The sequence below is a fragment of the Prionailurus bengalensis genome, chromosome E1 (genome assembly GCF_016509475.1).
Source record: "Prionailurus bengalensis isolate Pbe53 chromosome E1, Fcat_Pben_1.1_paternal_pri, whole genome shotgun sequence".
Lineage (NCBI taxonomy): Eukaryota > Metazoa > Chordata > Mammalia > Carnivora > Felidae > Prionailurus > Prionailurus bengalensis.
The window spans coordinates 38,143,568-38,160,891 of NC_057347.1; the positions used below are offsets into that span (position 1 = coordinate 38,143,568).

The following is a 17,324-nucleotide window of genomic DNA, read 5'->3' on the forward strand; positions in this document are numbered from 1 at the left end:
CATCGGGCTCTGTGCTGACAGCTCAGAGACTGGAACCTGTTTGAGATTCTGTGTCTCCCTCTCTTTTTGACCCTTCCCTGTTCATGCTGTCTCTCTCTGTCTCAAAAATAAATAAACGTTAAAAAAAAAATTTAAAAATTAAAGCAAATCCCAGACTATTTCACCTGTAAATATTTCAGGACATCTTTCTAACGGATAATGACTTTAATTCCTTAATATCTGATAACCTGACTGTCCAAGTTTCCCTAATTGTCTTATAAATGCCTTCGTCAACGTGACCTGTTCAAATTAGGACCCAAATAAGAGTTGTACATTCTATTTGGCAGATATGTGTCTTAGGTCTTTGTATGGACCTGTGTTTCCATTTTTTCTGGGTAGATGCCTAGGATTAGCATTGCTAGGTCCTACACTATGTTTATGTTTGACTTTTTAAGAAACCACCACACTATTTTCCAAAGTGGCTGTACTATTTTACATTTCTACCAGCAATGCATGAATGCCCCAGTTTCTCCACATCTTTGCCAATACCTGGCACTCTCTTTTTCATTATAGTCATGTTAGGGGGTATGGATTGTAATCCCACTGTGGTTTTATTGTGCAATTGTGCAACAAACACCCTTTCCTGTGCTTATTAGCCATTCATCTCTTTCCTTGGTGAAAATCTACCCAAATGTGTAGCCCAATCTTTAACGGGATTGCCTTATTATTGATTGTAAGAGTTCTCTGTATACTTTTAATACAGGTGTTTAATTTCTTTCAGTAATGTTTTGCTGTTTTCAAGCACTTCTTTTAGAATTATGTTATCTGTGAATAAACACGGTTTACTTCTTTCCTGTCAGTTTTCTTTCCTTCCTTCCTTCCTTCCTTCCTTCCTCTCTCTCTCTCTCTTTCTTTCTTTTCTTTCTTTCTTGTTCTTTCAAGCTTACTGCATTGGCTAGAATCTCCAACAGAATGTTGGCAGAAATGGTGACATGGAACATCTTTACCTTGGTCTTGACCTTAGGGTAAAGTCTTTCATCATTAAGTATGATGTTAGCAGTAGGTTTTTCATAGATGGTTTTGATCAGATTGAGTAAACTCCCTTCTATTTCTAGTTTGTTGAGAATTTTTTTTATCACAAATAGGTGTTGGATTTGCCATGTATTTTTTTTCTGTATCCGATGATGTATTAATTATCTACGATTACTTAACAAATTACTCCCCAAACTGAGCAGCTTAAAACAACATTTATTATCGCATGGTTTTTGTGGGTCAGGAATACAGGCACAGGCAGCTTTAGCAGGGTGCCTCTGACTCAGGATGTCTCACAGGCTGCAATTAAGGTCTTGGTCACAGTTGCATTCATCTCAAAGGTTAACTGGGTGCAAATTCCCTTCCAAGCTTATTTTAGGTGGCTGTTGGCAGACCTCAGCAGATCCAATTCCAAGCTCACTCATTTGGTTTTTGATAGGTTTCAGGTCCTTGCTGGCTGCTGGCCACACCTTAAGTTCCTTGCTACATGGACCTCTCCACAGAGCTACTCACAACAGGGCAGGCTGCTTCCTCCAGAGCCACAGCCCTGAGAGAAAGCAGAGCAAGACAGAATCACAGTCTTTGGTACTTAACCTCCAAAGTGACATCCAATCTCTTTTGCAGTATTCTATTGTTAGAAATGAGTCACTAGGTCCAGTCCACGTTCATGGGGAAAGATTACATAAGGGTGTGAGTACTAGGAGTCAGGGGTTATTTGGGGGCCATTTTAGAGGCCACCACACACTGAGATGATCATGTAGTTCCTGTCCTTTATTCCAAGGGGCAGTAAATCTCACCAGCTGCCTGTTTTTATATGGCTCACAAGTCAAGAATGGTTTTGATGTTTTCAAAGGGTTGAAAAAAATTTTTTAAAGATCTTGTGACATGTGAAACTTGCATGAAATTCAAATCTCATTGTACAGAAATAATGCTTTATTGGAGCACACTTATGCTTAATTGTTTATGTATACTCTATGGCTGCCTTTGTAAAACATATTGGCAGGGTTGGGTGCTGTGACAGAGACTGTATGGCCAATGAAGCCCTAAAAATATTTCCTTATCTGGCCCTGTTCAGAAAGTCTACTGACCTCTACTTTATTCTACTAATTATTATGAGATATTATATCTAATTGATTTTCAGATATTAAGCCACACTTGTATTTCTGGGGTAAATCCTGCTTGGTTATGATTCCAAATCCTTTCTTATGTTGCTGGATTTAGTTTGCTAAAATTCTGTCAAGTATTTTTGTGGCTCTGTTTCTGAGAAAGAACAATTAGTAGATTTCCTTTTATTGTGATGTCTTTGGTATCAGAAAAATACTGGCCTCATAAAATGAGTTATGAAATATTTCCTATTTCATTTTATGAATCAGTTTGAAAACTGCTATTATTTCTTCTGTAAATATTTTTTAATGTTTATTTTTTTAAATTTATTTTGGGGGGTGGAGGAAGGAGAAGGAGAGAAGGAGAGAGGGAGAGAGAATCCCAAGCAGTCTCCACGATTAGCATGGAACCCAACGTGGGGCTAGATCTCACCACTGTGAGACCATGACCTAAGCCGAAATCAAGAATCAGATGCTTAACCAAATGAGCCATCCAGGTGCCCCTCTTCTTTAAATATTTGATGGAATTCACCAGTGAAGACATCTGGGCCTGGGCTTTTCTTTATGGGATTCTTTTCAATTATTCACTGAACTTACTTGTTACTGATCTATTCAGATTGTCTTAATCTGTCTTTTGGGTAAAATATTTAGTGCTCTCCTTGATAATCTAGGTCTTCTCTTTTATTTTCTTCGTCTGAGTCTGTCAATATGGGTTTTTTTTTCCCCCCAAGAAACCAGCTTTTGGTTTCAGTACTGTTTTTGTTTCCTATTTTGTTGATATCTCATCTAATTTTTTAAAAAGTAATCTCTGTACTCAACGTGAGGCTTGAACTCACCACCCCGAGGTCAAGAGTCACATGCTCTATCAGCTGAGCCAGCGATGAACCCCTAGATCCTCTATTTTAAACCTTTCTTTTCTAACATAAGCATTTGAAACTACATTTTTCTCTAAAGTATTGCCTTTGGAATAGCCCACAAGTTTCAAATATTATGTTTTAATTATCACACAGCAAAACATATTTTCTAGTTTTCTTTGTAATCTATTCTTGGACCCATGTTCTCTTTTTTTTTTTCCAATATATGAAATTTATTGTCAAATTGGTTTCCATACAACACCCAGTGCTCATCCCAAAAGGTGCCCTCCTCAATACCCATCACCCACCCTCCTCTCCCTCCCACCCCCCATCTACCCTCAGTTTGTTCTCAGTTTTTAAGAGTCTCTTATGCTTTGGCTCTCTCCCACTCTAACCTCTTTTTTTTTTCCTTCCCCTCCCCCATGGACTTCTGTTAAGTTTCTCAGGATCCACATAAGAGTGAAAACATATAGTATCTGTCTTTCTCTGTATGGCTTATTTCACTTAGCGTAACACTCTCCAGTTCCAACCACGTTGCTACAAAGGGCCATATTTCATTCTTTCTCATTGCCACATAGTACTCCATTGTGTATATAAACCTAAATGTCCATCAACTGATGAATGGATAAATTGTGGACCCATGTTATTCTGAAGGATAATATTTAACTTTCAAAATTTCAAGAAATGTTACTCATTTCTACTTTAATTCTGTTGAGGACATGGCACTACACTCACTATGATTTGAATCCTAAATTCACTGAAAAATTTTTTATGGTTCATTATTTGGTGTGTCTCACTAAATGTTCTAAGTGCACTTGAAAAGAACACTTACTCTGATGCTTTCTGGTATAGCATTCTGTTTAAGTGTCAATTAGGACAAGTTCATTGACAGTGTTGCTCAAGTCTTCTAGAGCTTTACTGTTTTTTGGTCTACTTGATTTGTCATTTACTTTCTAGTATCTTTTCCATCTACACTTTTCCTGAAGTTTACATCATCTCATGTTACTAACCATTCCAAGTTTCCTGTGATTAGTGATTGTAATAGTATATCCTCTCTCATCCTTTTACTTCAATCTCCATAATATCTTTAAGTTTTTGCACAAATTCTTGAGCATGTTTCTACTTGCTATTTTTAAACCCTTTTTATTGGTCAATTTTATAACCTCTGTCATTTCTGGACCTGTTACTATTGACTGGTTTTTCTTCTGGTATCATTTCATGCTTTTTTGCATGTCTTGTAATTTTCATTGAATGCTGAAAATTCTGTATGCTGAGTGTCTAGGCTTTGTTGTCTTTATTTTTAAAGTTTATTTATTTTGAGAGAGACAGAGGGAGAGAGGGAGAGAGGGAGAGAGCATTCCAATGCAGGGCTTGACCTCACAACCATGAGATCATGACCTGAGCCAAAATCAAGGGCTGGACACTTAACCACTGAGCTACCCAGGCACCCCATGCTATGTTGTCTTCTTTAAAAGAATGTTAACTTGGCAGGCAGCTAAATTAGGTATGGATCAATTTGACCCTGAATTTTTTCTTTTAACCTTTACTGGGACAGGTCCAGTCTAGCTTTACTACAAAGGCGTGACCTTTCTGAAGTCTCTATTAAATACCCCAAGGTATTCAATGAACATTCTTCATTTTGAACTTCTCTCAGCCTTACCTAAGCTCTGGCAATTTCTCAGTTTACAGTTTCCTGGTAATTGTTCCTTCCTTTTAGATGTTTTCTACCCAGCTTTGTGGGGTCTCAATATGTCCATTTATAGATTACTATTCAGCCAGATCAATGTAGATTTCTGTAGCCTTTTTGAGTAGTTCTCCCATCTTAAGATAAAAATTCCAGCCACTTTTGTGTTCCTGAACTCTGATCTCTTATTCTTCAAATCAGCCAGAACCTTGTTCTCTGTTTGGGTTCTTTCTCCTTATACCATCTGGAAAACACCACCAGGCAGAAAGCCAGGGTGGTCATAGGGCTCACCTAATTGCTCAGTCCTGTGCTGCATATTGTCCAACATCTGAAACTGGTTCTTTGGTATGGTTTGTACAGTTTTACAGTTGTTTATGGCAGGAGGGCATTTATTGTCATGGCAGAAGCAGAAGTCTCCATTTTTGCTTTTTAAAGTTTGTGTCTTTTTTCTTATATATGATGTTTAAAATATTGTGTTTCTGAAGTCACTAGAAGCAGCAAAAATCTGAACTGGCCAGTGGTTATTTGATGATTTTAAGATATTAAGTTTTTTTATAGGAGTGATAAAATTAACATGCTTATGTTAAAAGCTTTTATCTTTTAGAAATATATGCTTACAGATTAAAATAATATGATGTCTAGGACTTTTTTCAAAGTAAGAAAAATTTGGGGATATAGATGAAACAAGACTGACCATCAAGTGGTAATTTCTCAATTATCAATTTGAAGGTGGGTGATGTGTTCAGTACACTGTTTTGTCTACTTTGGTATATATTTAAAACTTTTCATAAGAAATAAAAGTCAGGGCGCTGGAGTGGCTCAATCGGTTAAGCATTTATCTGACTCTTGATTTTGGCTCAGGTCATGATTGTACAGTTCACTTTGTGGGTTTGAGCCCCGCATTGGGCTCTGCATGGAGTGTAGAGCCTGCTTGGGATTCTCTCTCTGTCTGCCCCTCTCCACTGTGCTCTCTTTGTCTCTCTCTCAAAATAAATAAATAAAACTTAAAAAAAAAAAAAAAAGAGGGGCGCCTGGGTGGCTCAATCAGTTAAGCATCCAACTTCAGCTCAGGTCATCTCATGGTTTGTGAGTTCAAGTGCCACTGTTGACACACAGACCATATGTCTCCCTCTTTCTCTGCCCCTCCCAGCTTGTGCACTCTCTCAAAAATAAATAAACATTAACAAAACAAAAAAACAAAAAAACAAAAAAAATTACTGCTTCTTGGCCTTTAGGCTAAAATCAAGTGTAAAAAAAAAAAAGAAATCAAAAGTCAGTAGAAGTAATTTCTCTCTGTGGTTATAGCTCCAACTTGATATGATTGGGTTCATGTGTTTTATTTTGGTTTCAATTTTTAGGGACTGCTTTGATTTCTTTTTGACTTAATTCATATTTTAATTATGTATGTAAAACATTTACATAGCTATTAAAGGAAAACTACAAAACCTGATACTTCAGAGTCTTCCTTTCATCCCTGTCTCTGTGTTTATTCTCTTACCCACAGGTCACCATTTTTACTCATTTTTATAATCTTTAAATTGTTTCTTTTTGAAAATATAAGTAAACATGGGTATTTACTGGCTCTGCAAAAAGTATCTTATACAAACTCCTCTGCAGTTTGCTTCCTTAATTTAAACAGTATGTCCTAGAGATCATTCCAGAATACTATATACTCTCCTCATTCCTTTGATTTAACGGTCCTCTACTGATTGACATTTGGGTTCTTTCCCATATTTTGCTATTGAAAATAATGTAGTATTGGTTATTACAAACAGTAAAAATAAATAGCTTTGCACATAAATTATACTACATTTTTGTCAGTTTATCTTTGGTATATAGAATAGATTCTTAGAAAATTATTCTTAGTGTAAATTATGTCACTTTTATTTTTACCAAAGTAGCCAAAATTTTAATCTCTGTAATATTAAGTATTCAAAAGAAAAAAATAAACAGGTAATTTATCTAAAGTAAATGGAGGGCTACTGGTATAAAGTCATGGTTGGGGGAGGAGTTAGATATGTTACTCATGTTAAAGGTCAAATCAATCCACAGAAATAATACTTGTTAGAATAACCACAGTAGAATAACCATAGTTTTTGTCTTTCAGACATTTTTTTTTAGTAAAAGTTAATAATGTTGTGACCTCAAAGAAAGTACTGAAATAAACAATCTGTACCCTCTGTTTCAATTCTAAAGATCCCATCTCTTTCATGAGGCCTTTCCGAACAGGAACATTCACTAAATAATCCTGGCCCCCCTCCCTGTACAAACATGTTTCCTCAATGGCTTCACTTCATCTCATAACAGGCAACAATTTCCCTATATAATATTTAAATGTTATTTGATACATATCACCAATAGATAACCTGGGACTGAATTGGGCAGGGCAGGGCAGGGGCTGAATGTTTTTTATGTCTACCTTCCACATCTATTAGGTCTGTGACAGTAAGCTCTCAAGGATGAACAACTGTTTTATTCCATTTATACTGTACCTGACACAGACATAGCACATTTAAAGGGTCATTTAACAAATGCTCTCAGTATTGATGATCACAAGTTGTTTCGTATGTATTTAAGATTTTCTATTTTTTTACAGAATTACTGGTTTACCCTGCCTTTTGAATGAAAGCTACTAGTATCTTCTTGAAACATAAGTAGTCCTAGTAATTTCTAGTATTAGTATCCCTACTGCATATACACGGACTCCAATTTTTAAGTTTCACTTTAAATATCAAGATAGGACTTGGGTCAGATTCCAAAACTAGTTTCTTATGCCATTTCTATTTTAATGTTTTCTCCTTTCAAAATATCTTTCCTCTGTAAGGTCAAAATGAAATTTGCTAAATATATTTAATAGCCCACATTTAAAGCTAGCATAGGCGGGAAACAAGGGGCTATGATTCACCCCTCTAAAACATAAAATACTTACGCATCTGTAGTCTTCGTACACCCATTTAGATTCAGTACTTCAATGTTCCTACAATTTTGTGCAAAGGTCCTTTACAGGGAAGAAAGTTAAAGGTTTGAAACAAAATAGCCACAATTTTAAGCATTACAAAAAATAATAAAAGATATTATTGGTAATATTGGATGTTGATACAAAAGTAACTCACAATTATGAAAATAAATTCATTTTCAACCACAAACTTTTATTTTTATCTTTTTAACATGAAATTTGTCAAATTGGTTTCCATACAACACCTAGTGCTCATCCCAAAAGGTGCCCTCCTCAAAACCCATCACCCACCCTCCCCTCCCTATCACCCCCCATCTACCCTCAGTTTGTTCTCAGTTTTTAAGAGTCTCTTATGCTTTGGCTCTCTCCCTCTCTAACCTCTTTTTTTTTTTTTCTGCCCCTCCCCCATGGACTTCTGTTAAGTTTCTCAGGCTCCACATAAGAGTGAAAACACATGGTATCTATCTCTCTCTGTATGACTTATTTCACTTAGCATAACACTCTCCAGTTCCATCCATGTTGCTACAAAAGGCCATATTTCATTCTTTCTCATTGCCGTGTAGTATTCCATTGTGTATATAAACCACAAATTCTTTATCCATTCGTCAGTTGATGTACATTTAGGCTCTTTCCACAATTTGGCTATTGTTGAGAGTGCTGCTATAAACACTGGGATACAAGTGTCCCTATGCATCAGCACTCCTGTATCCCTTGGGTAAATTCCTAGCAGTGCTATTGCTGGGTCATAGGGTAGCTCTATTTTTAATTTTTTGAGAAACCTCCACACTGTTTTCCAGAGTGGCTGCACCAGTTTGCATTCCCACCAACAGTTCAGGAGGCTTCCCATTTCTCCACATCCTCTCCAGCATCTATAGTCTCCTGATTTGTTCATTTTGGCCACTCTGACTGGCGTGAGGTGATATCTGAGTGTGGTTTTGATTTGTATTTCCCTGATGAGGAGCGACGCTGAGCATCTTTTCATGTGCCTGTTGGCCATCTGGATGTCTTCTCTAGAGAAGTGTCTATTCATGTTTTCTGCTCATTTCTTCACTGGATTATTTGTTTTTCGGGCAACCACAAACTTTTAAACATTGATCTTTTTGTTGACCAAGGTTACAATTACCCTACCTTTGAGTTAACAAATTAAGAACAATTTTTACTCAAGACTCCAAAAGAACCATTTATGATATGAGGAATCTGGCTTTTGGCAGGAGGTATTTGTTCTTGTTTTATTCTCAAAACCATACATCCCAGTACTGGACATTTTTGTGCTATAAATAATATGTGTATGTTTGGCTTCAGAATAGCTTAAGAATACACAAAATTATTTTAGCTTTTTCTGGGTGAGATGGTGCTATTCTTTACTTATTCAAGAAGATCAGTTAATCAATAATCATGTTCTTACCTTAATGCATTGTCTCCTACTCCAAGACACCCACGAAGACTTAACTTTCGTAAAAAGCCCCCACATCGTTTTGAAATATTCTCCACTACCCGGCCCTGTAAAGAAAAAACAGGTAAACAAAAATAAGCCACCACATTGTTTTTGAAGAGAACACATCATTTTTAATAATCTATAAACAAAGGCTTCTACTTGATTTAAAAACTTAATTCAATAAAGAAATGTCAACTTATTTGAGAAACCTTTCCTGATTAACTTATCTACCCCAAACAGGCTCAAACCCTATTTGTTTATTTTGTTCAATTTGTAAGGCACTCTCTAGTTGAGGAAATGGTTCTCTGTAGTTCTGTAGTTTTATGCCACTATGTTAATGTAGGCTGCTCTACTGGTCAAACTGCAGCTACTGAAGGACATTAGCTTCCTTGATTATTTCTGAATCCTCTCCAAAGTGTTACTAGAGTACTCTGAATACAGCAGAGACTCAATGGACACTTATCAAAAGCTTGCTGAATGATTCTCTGGGCCATGTTGCTTTAAACATTTATATCCATGAAGAGTAGACAACTGTGAAAAATATAAGAATCCTGCATAATGTCAGTGGCTATTATTTTAAAAGCACTTTCTGTAGAAATGGAACGTTCTGTGTGTAACGGTAAATTCATGTGAGGCTTTTTAAAAACTTTTTTTTTCTATTTTTTTTAAATGTTTATTTTTGAGAGACAGAGTGGGCAGGGCAGAGGGAGAGGGGGAGACACAGAATCCAAAGCAGGCTCCAGGCTCTGAGCTGTCAACACGGAGCTGTCAACACGGAGCCCAACGCAGGGCTTGAACTCATAAACCTTGATATCATGACCCGAGCTGAAGTCAGATGTTTAACTGACTAAGCCACCCAGGCACCCCTTTTTTCTATCTTTTTAAGTGCTTGCTTGCTTGCTTGCTTGCTTATTTATTTATTTATTTATTTATTTATTTATTGAGAGAGAGAGAGAGAGAGAGAGAGAGAGAGAAAGCTTGAATGGCAGAGGAAGAGGGAGAGAAAAGTACAGAGCCTGCTGTGGGACTCGATCATACAAACTGTGAGATCATGACCTGAGCTGAAAGCAAGAGTCGGACACTTAACTGACTGAGTCATTCAGGTGCCCCTAAAAACTTCTTATATGGATCCACAAGTTTCACTGCAACGTATAAAAAAAATTTTTTTTAATCTAAATCTAAATCTTATTTTATTCTTATAACAAATGAGGAAGCTATTATTTCTCCTGACAAGAAAACCAAGGACCACAGAGCTCAGGTTCATGTTAAGATAATCTTAAGCTTAAGCCATTATCCTTCTCCAGTTTAGAGATAATAGGCTATACTAAGATGAAATACAGGGGAAAAGTGAGAAGGGGAAAAGAAAAATCTCTTCCTAGCAAAAATAATTCATTAAATGATTTGGCTTTATTCTTTTTTTGTTCTCCACAAAACTGTCTGTAGGCTCCCAAAAAACCAAAATGCTCATCTCAAGAAGAATTTATGCAAATATCATCCCCCAACAAACTGTTAAGTCTACTCATTCTTCAATAAGAAAATATAAAAAGACTCCCTTACAATGAGCAAATGTGTTCACATTTCCACCACAAAAATAAAAGCAAAAAATTGTAGTCCTATTAATACTAAATAACTTAGTATTCTATAAGTAAAACAGTTCCGCTTATTCTCAAAAACTGAGCAAGCTGTTGGGAACATTGCAAGTTCCCATGAAGTTCAGATGCACTGAAATTAATAGTTTCTCTCTCCAGGGAAAGGAGATTTATATGGTTGGGGCTAATCTGTTCCATGCTGTAATTACATTCTAACATGAGAAATGGGGCCACACACCACATAATTATACCTCAATATCCCTCTGGAAATCAAACAGGTCAATTCGCTGCCAGTTACTGCCATCCAGAGCCAGAACATTCCAGGCCTGTTTTGAAGAAAAAGAGACAAAATGAGCAGAAGCTCAAGGGGGGAAATCAACAATAGGCAAGTTCACAATTCAAACTAATGATTGAAATTGACCAAAAACTTCTCAGCACCCCCCATCCCACGCCCACCACCATTAACTCCCAAAAGGTCTGTTTTATTTCTGATTCATAGTTTACCCAATTAGATTATCTCAAAAATGAGTGGGTATAGAAACTAGCAGCTGGGGTGGGGTGGGAGGTGGGGGGAAGCTGGGAAAGGACAGGTTGTGATAAGGATCCTAATCAGAAACTCTTTTCTAACTGGAAGATTTAGTTTCTAATTTGTGTGGATCATTCCGTATTTTAATGAGAAAGCCTTTAAAAGTTTTCCCTATTAAAGTATAAACAAAAGTCTTAGTATTGTTGAGTTATAAACTTAGCATATCACCTCTTACTGGAACACACTGAAACAGAGTCAATACTGAGATACAAGAAAGGAAACTGTGCATGACAGGTTCCTTTCTAGAGTCCCTTTTTTTTTTTTTAAGTTTATTTATTTATTTTGACAAAGCAAGTGAGCAGGGGAGGGGCAGAGGGAGGGAGAGAGAGAATCCTAAGCAGGCCTAAACAGGGCTAGATTCCATGATGGGGGAGGCGGGGGGCAGGGGAGGGAGAGGGCGACAGAGGATCCAAAGCAGCTTCTGCACTGACAGCAGAGAGCCTGCGGGGCTTGAACTCACGAACCATGAGATCATGACCTAAGCCAAAGTTGGAAGCTTAACTGACTGTGCCACTCAGGCACCCCTAGAATCTTTTTTTAAAAGAACAAATTCATTAACTACTTAAAGTACAGAGAACAACAGGATAACTACTGATGTGCCAAGTCTCCATTTAATGAAAATTGGTGTTGTGCTTTCCTTTAAGTTAAAACATAATAGGGAAGAGAAACCTACAAATGAAAACAATTAAAATTCACTCAAATCAACATTTGTGACATGAGACCCTGCAACGAAACATGTTTAGACACTGGCCTGGGTATTTTGTTTCTCAATGATGACCTCAGCTTCATACGGAGATATTAAGGAAACCCTATTCATTTGTACCAGCCATGTCTAAAGCAACCACTCAAGTACAGGGGACAAAAAAGTCATGAAGAGAAAACATCAGAATACTGCTGATGGTTTCCAAAGTAGCTGATACACAGATTTAGTAGGTTTTTATGATGCAGAATTACATTAAAGTTAGCAAGACACCGTGAATTTTTGATGGTAAGTTTTATGGGTTATTTTGAGGGAAGTAGTGTTGGTTATTTGAAAACCTGCACACACCTACAAAGATAAAAACCATACTTTATAATAGAACCGTGTTATATATCCAGCACCTAGGACTGTATCTGATACATAGTAGTTTCTCAGTGTTTATTAACCGAAAAAGCAAAAAGCCATTTCCAGCTTATAAAAAAAAGATGACTGCAGGTGTTCATTCATTTTAAGTTAATCATTATATATCTGTATCACAAAAGAGAGTTGAATGGTTCATAAAACAAATTTCCCATAACACAACACAGAATCCACTCTATATTAGTAGCAGCCGGTAAGATTATGACGTTTCAGTTTTGTCAAACAATGTCAATTAACAAAAATAGATAATTAAGTGAAATAAAAAACTTAGAGAATGCCCTATAGTTTTTTAATAAATTAATTTCTAGCTATTATCTTTTGATAATATGAGAAACTGAAAACAATTGATAATTGAAAGTAATATGGGGAAAAAAATGAGAATTAGATTCTCAAGAGCCTCTGTGTGTGGGATGTGTGTGTGTGTGTGTGTGTATAAAATGAATTAGGAAAACTTAATGAAACACTATTTTGTTATAATTCAGAGGAGAGCCTAACCTTTTGATTTGCACATATAATACTTTTTTCTTGAAAATGTTTCCTGTTTACATTAAACAAATAGTCAAGAGTTCCAAAAAACTGGGGAGCTTGGGTGGCTCACTTGGTTAAGTGTCTGACTCTTGATTTCAGCTCAGGTCACGATGTCAGAGTTGAGTTCAAGCCCCGCACTGAGCTCTACGCTAGCAGAGGGGAGCAGAGGGGAGATTTTCTCTCTCTCTCCCTCTCTCTCTGCCCTCCCTCCCGTCTCTCTCAGAAAAAACAAAACAAACAAACAAAAAAACAAAAAAATTGATAGAGACATATAGTAGAATCTTACTATAGAATTATATAGGTTTGGGAATGCCATGGATGAAATAACATTCTCTGAAACATACAACATCTGAAGTAAATGATCTGCCTACTACAGATCTCCCCCATAATCACATCAATCATTCTTACCCTGGAGACCTGAGCACAGCGACACAAGGTAACAACATCCAGAAAAGAAAATATCCTAAAAAGAGAGGGAGACAAGCTTTATTATATGATAAATGAGTTTCTCTTGATTTTTACCTATAAATAACTTGGCTATGTTAATACATGCACGAAAAGAGAGAAGTTCTTCTGAACAAACACAAAAGCTGGAGCAACTTACAACTTAATACTGCCCATATAAAACATTGGGCAATCTTTTACTTGAGAATGTACGTACAAGTACCATACAAGTTCAATTACTTACATCAAGGGATGATAAAATATTTCTAACTGATATAATTTGTTAAAAGCAAAAAAATAATTTTCACACTTCTGGCTATCCAAAAAAGGGCTAGGGGAGGGATAACTTTATAAAGAATTTTATGGTTATGAGGGAAAAAAGATTAAATAATAGAGTAACTCTTAAAAAATAGTGACTACAAAATGTTAAATCTCTAATTCTAATTTAGGAAATTATAAATCTCATTTACCACATTAATGTCAAGAAACACTGCCTAGAATTTTACTCAGTCTTACAGAGGTTAAATATTTATTTTGAAGCATTGTTTTTGGAAATAATTGATTTGCTTAAAGTGTGGTGACTCCCTACACTACACTAGAAGCGACCTGTAAAAACAGGTCAGAGCATCCTGGCAATAAATGCAAGGGTCGTGTCTTTTTAAAGCCCTCCTTACTCATGAGCACCTGTAAAGGTCATTTTAATCTGAATAATAAGCTAAACTCTTTTGCAAGTGGCAACAAGTGTAATATAGTATATGCTTTAAAGGTTTACGTAAATTAAAGTTAATTTTGCTTTAAGAATTTTATAAATTCTCTGGGCACCTGGGGGGGCTCTGTCGGCAATATTTCATGCATATCGTAATCTTATATGTAAATCAGTATGTCAGCTATAACGCTGGAATCCATTTTATTTTTATTTATTAAATTTGTCTCCAGAGTACTTGAGATGGCTTGGATCAGGAGCAAATAATAATAAATACAAACAAACTATGAGGACCATGAAAAATATTTTTTAAAGTAGAAAACCAAAGCCAGAAAGGAAACAGATGTACCCTTGGAAGAGTTTACATAGTTTCTATAGAGAAGTCTCACATTTAGTTTTAAATTTCTTGGTAGCATAAACAAAATAATATTCTTAACAGGAAAGAAGAAACATATACATTATACCATAAAATCAGAGCTCTTTCTAGCACTACTTTTTTTTTTTTTAAGAATTTTTTTAAATGTTTATTTAATTTTGTAAGAGACACAAAATGTGAGTGGGGGAGGAGCAGAGAGAGAGGGAGACACAGAATCCGAAGCAGGCTCCAGGCTCTGAGCTGTCAGCACAGAGCCTGATGTGGGGCTCTAACTCACCAACTGTGAATCATGACCTGAGCCAAATTCGGACACTTAACCAACTGAGTCTCCAGGCGCCTCTCTAGCACTACTTTCTAAGAGAAATTTCTCAAAGGAGTCTACTTAGATTTGGTGGATAAAGTCCCAAAGCAAATTCAGTCACAGATTTCATATGGTCACATCTTGTAGCACCTTTATAATAGTTAAAAACAGGGGCGCCTGGGTGGCGCAGTCGGTTAAGCGTCCGACTTCAGCCAGGTCACGATCTCGCGGTCCGGGAGTTCGAGCCCCGCGTCAGGCTCTGGGCTGATGGCTCAGAGCCTGGAGCCTGTTTCCGATTCTGTGTTTCCCTCTCTCTCTGCCCCTCCCCCGTTCATGCTCTGTCTCTCTCTGTCCCAAAAATAAATAAACGTTGAAAAAAAAATAATAGTATATAAAAATGCATGCTTCTGACAGTCCAATTGATCCAAGGTTGCTTTTGGCCACAAGTAATAGAAACCCTAACCGAGATGGGCTTAAACCGTAAGGGAGGTTATTTCATACAAAAGGAAATACAAAGAACAGGCTGCCTGCATCTCAAGGTTAATTGATTTAGGGGATCCACAATGTCATCAGCAATTTTCTGTTTATTCTGCTAGGAACAGCATCAGCTTGGTCCTAAAAGCTCTTTTCTTTATAGGCACAGGATGGATGCCAGCAAATACTGGATCAACATGTGTCTTTGTTCACTCTGAGGGGAGAGACGGGCAGGCATTTATACTGCAATAAAGCCTCTTCTCAGGTCTCATTAGCCTAAATTGGCGTAGGCCTTAACCAATCACTGTGACAGGTTTAAACTAATTAACTGGGCTGAAGTGGATGCTAGAAAGTCAATTACAGTGCCCACCACAGACAGAATATAGCATACTTAAAGGAATCATGAATGTCCTTCAGACAATCTTCTATAAATATCACTTCTCTTAAGTTTTCGTACGACTAGCACAAGGATTATATTTCTTATAAGGTCCTACAACTGAAATATCCTTAGTTGTGGATTGATGATTGATCCCTGTACTTCAAATCAGTGAACAAGTATATCTGTCATCCTTTGATGGAAAATAAAAAGGCCTAACCATGACTTCATCCCAATAAAGCACCACCCTAACTTTTGCACTGAGTTTTATTTCCTCAAGACAAAATTATAAGTTATTTCCAGCATGTCAACAAATGGTTAATGAATTGCTCAAAATTCTATACCACAGAGCATAGCTAAGATGACTTTTGTTTGGAAAATGTTCATAGAAGGTGATATGGCCTGTTGCTCAACATAGTAAAAAAAAAAAAAAAAAAAAAAAAAATCAGTCTCATTAACATTCCTATAGAGCTTTTCATTTAGAGAGACAGAACTTCCCTGGTCAACTTAGTCTAGCTAATAATTAAGCAGCTGATTACTTGTACACCTGAGGAACTCAATGGTTTAGTGTGCTACATGGGATTTCCAGATATGAGTAGATTAGGTTTGCATAATTTCTAATCAGTATAATCTTGGTTAGGTAACTGTAAGTAGTTGGATAAAAGACCAGTTGTCTGATGTGTCCTCTCCAGATCTGTAACAATAAAATCATTTCAAAAACACATGAGATACTTGTTTTTCTATTCTTTACGGCCAGGGGTATGCATCTGGCTTATTTAAGAGCAGTTTTGCATTGAGATTCAAGTCAAAAAGGAGACAGGGGCGCCTGGGTGGCGCAGTCGGTTAAGCGTCCAACTTCAGCCAGGTCAAGATCTCGCGGTCCGGGAGTTCGAGCCCCGCGTCAGGCTCTGGGCTGATGGCTCGGAGCCTGGAGCCTGTTTCCGATTCTGTGTCTCCCTCTCTCTCTGCCCCTCCCCCGTTCATGCTCTGTCTCTGTCCCAAAAATAAATAAAAACGTTAAAAAAAAAAATTTAAAATTCAAAAAGGAGACAAAAAGCACAGCCCTAATTTCAGATGCTGAAGATGATCCAATCTTGTGGAGGTTGTGTCTGCCAACTCTGACCCACTTATTAATGTGGAATGTATGGTCTTTACGTTCACATTAATAACCAAATATGTATAGAGAGCTCTTATAGTTTAATCCGTAACAGAATCTAAACCAAAGAGTCAAAGCTCTTGTCCATGATAGCTACAGGTAACATATATTGCTTTTAGCAGAATTCTTCACAAGATCATGAATAACCAAAATGTCCTAATTATACCTAAAGTCCTCTCACTTACAACAGGGGTAAAACCTGTATCTAGTAAACCTACATCTGTAGTTTGACAATAAAAGACACTAGCATACAGCTTTAATGAACCATTCCTGCAAACTGATGGTCTCTCGTGAGGAATAAGAAGGTTGCAATTTTGAAAATGTGGTGTAGTTTCCACCTGACAGTAGACAAGTATCAGAACTTTAAATTCGGAGCAGGCCTTAACACATCATGTAGCCAAAGATCTTCATCTTTGATGAAGAAAAAAAAACTTTTTTCTGAAGTTTTTTCCTTCAAAAACTTTTTTTGAAGAAAAACACTTTTTTTAAAAAATTTATTTATTTTGAGACAGGGGGAGAGAAAGAGAGAGAGAGAGAGAGCCAGGGAGGAAGGGAGACAGAGGATATGAAGCGGGCTCTGCATGGACAGCAGAGAGCCCGGTTGTGGGGCTCGAACTCATGAACCGTG

The 17,324-nt window shown here is 37.0% G+C and overlaps 1 protein-coding gene across 2 annotated transcripts in view; it reads right to left on the reverse strand.

The window, feature by feature from the left end:
* FBXL20 (F-box and leucine rich repeat protein 20) overlaps positions 1 to 17,324 on the reverse strand; it is a 105,494-nt gene that overhangs the window by 22,176 nt on the left and 65,994 nt on the right. For both annotated transcript variants that reach the window (XM_043584292.1, XM_043584293.1), the window contains exons 3-6: positions 13,275 to 13,329; positions 10,884 to 10,958; positions 9,014 to 9,108; positions 7,582 to 7,650 (exon numbers count right to left, since the gene is read on the reverse strand). In XM_043584292.1, coding sequence (XP_043440227.1) covers positions 7,582 to 7,650; positions 9,014 to 9,108; positions 10,884 to 10,958; positions 13,275 to 13,329 — 294 coding nt within the window. The remainder of the gene's footprint in view (positions 1 to 7,581; positions 7,651 to 9,013; positions 9,109 to 10,883; positions 10,959 to 13,274; positions 13,330 to 17,324) is intronic.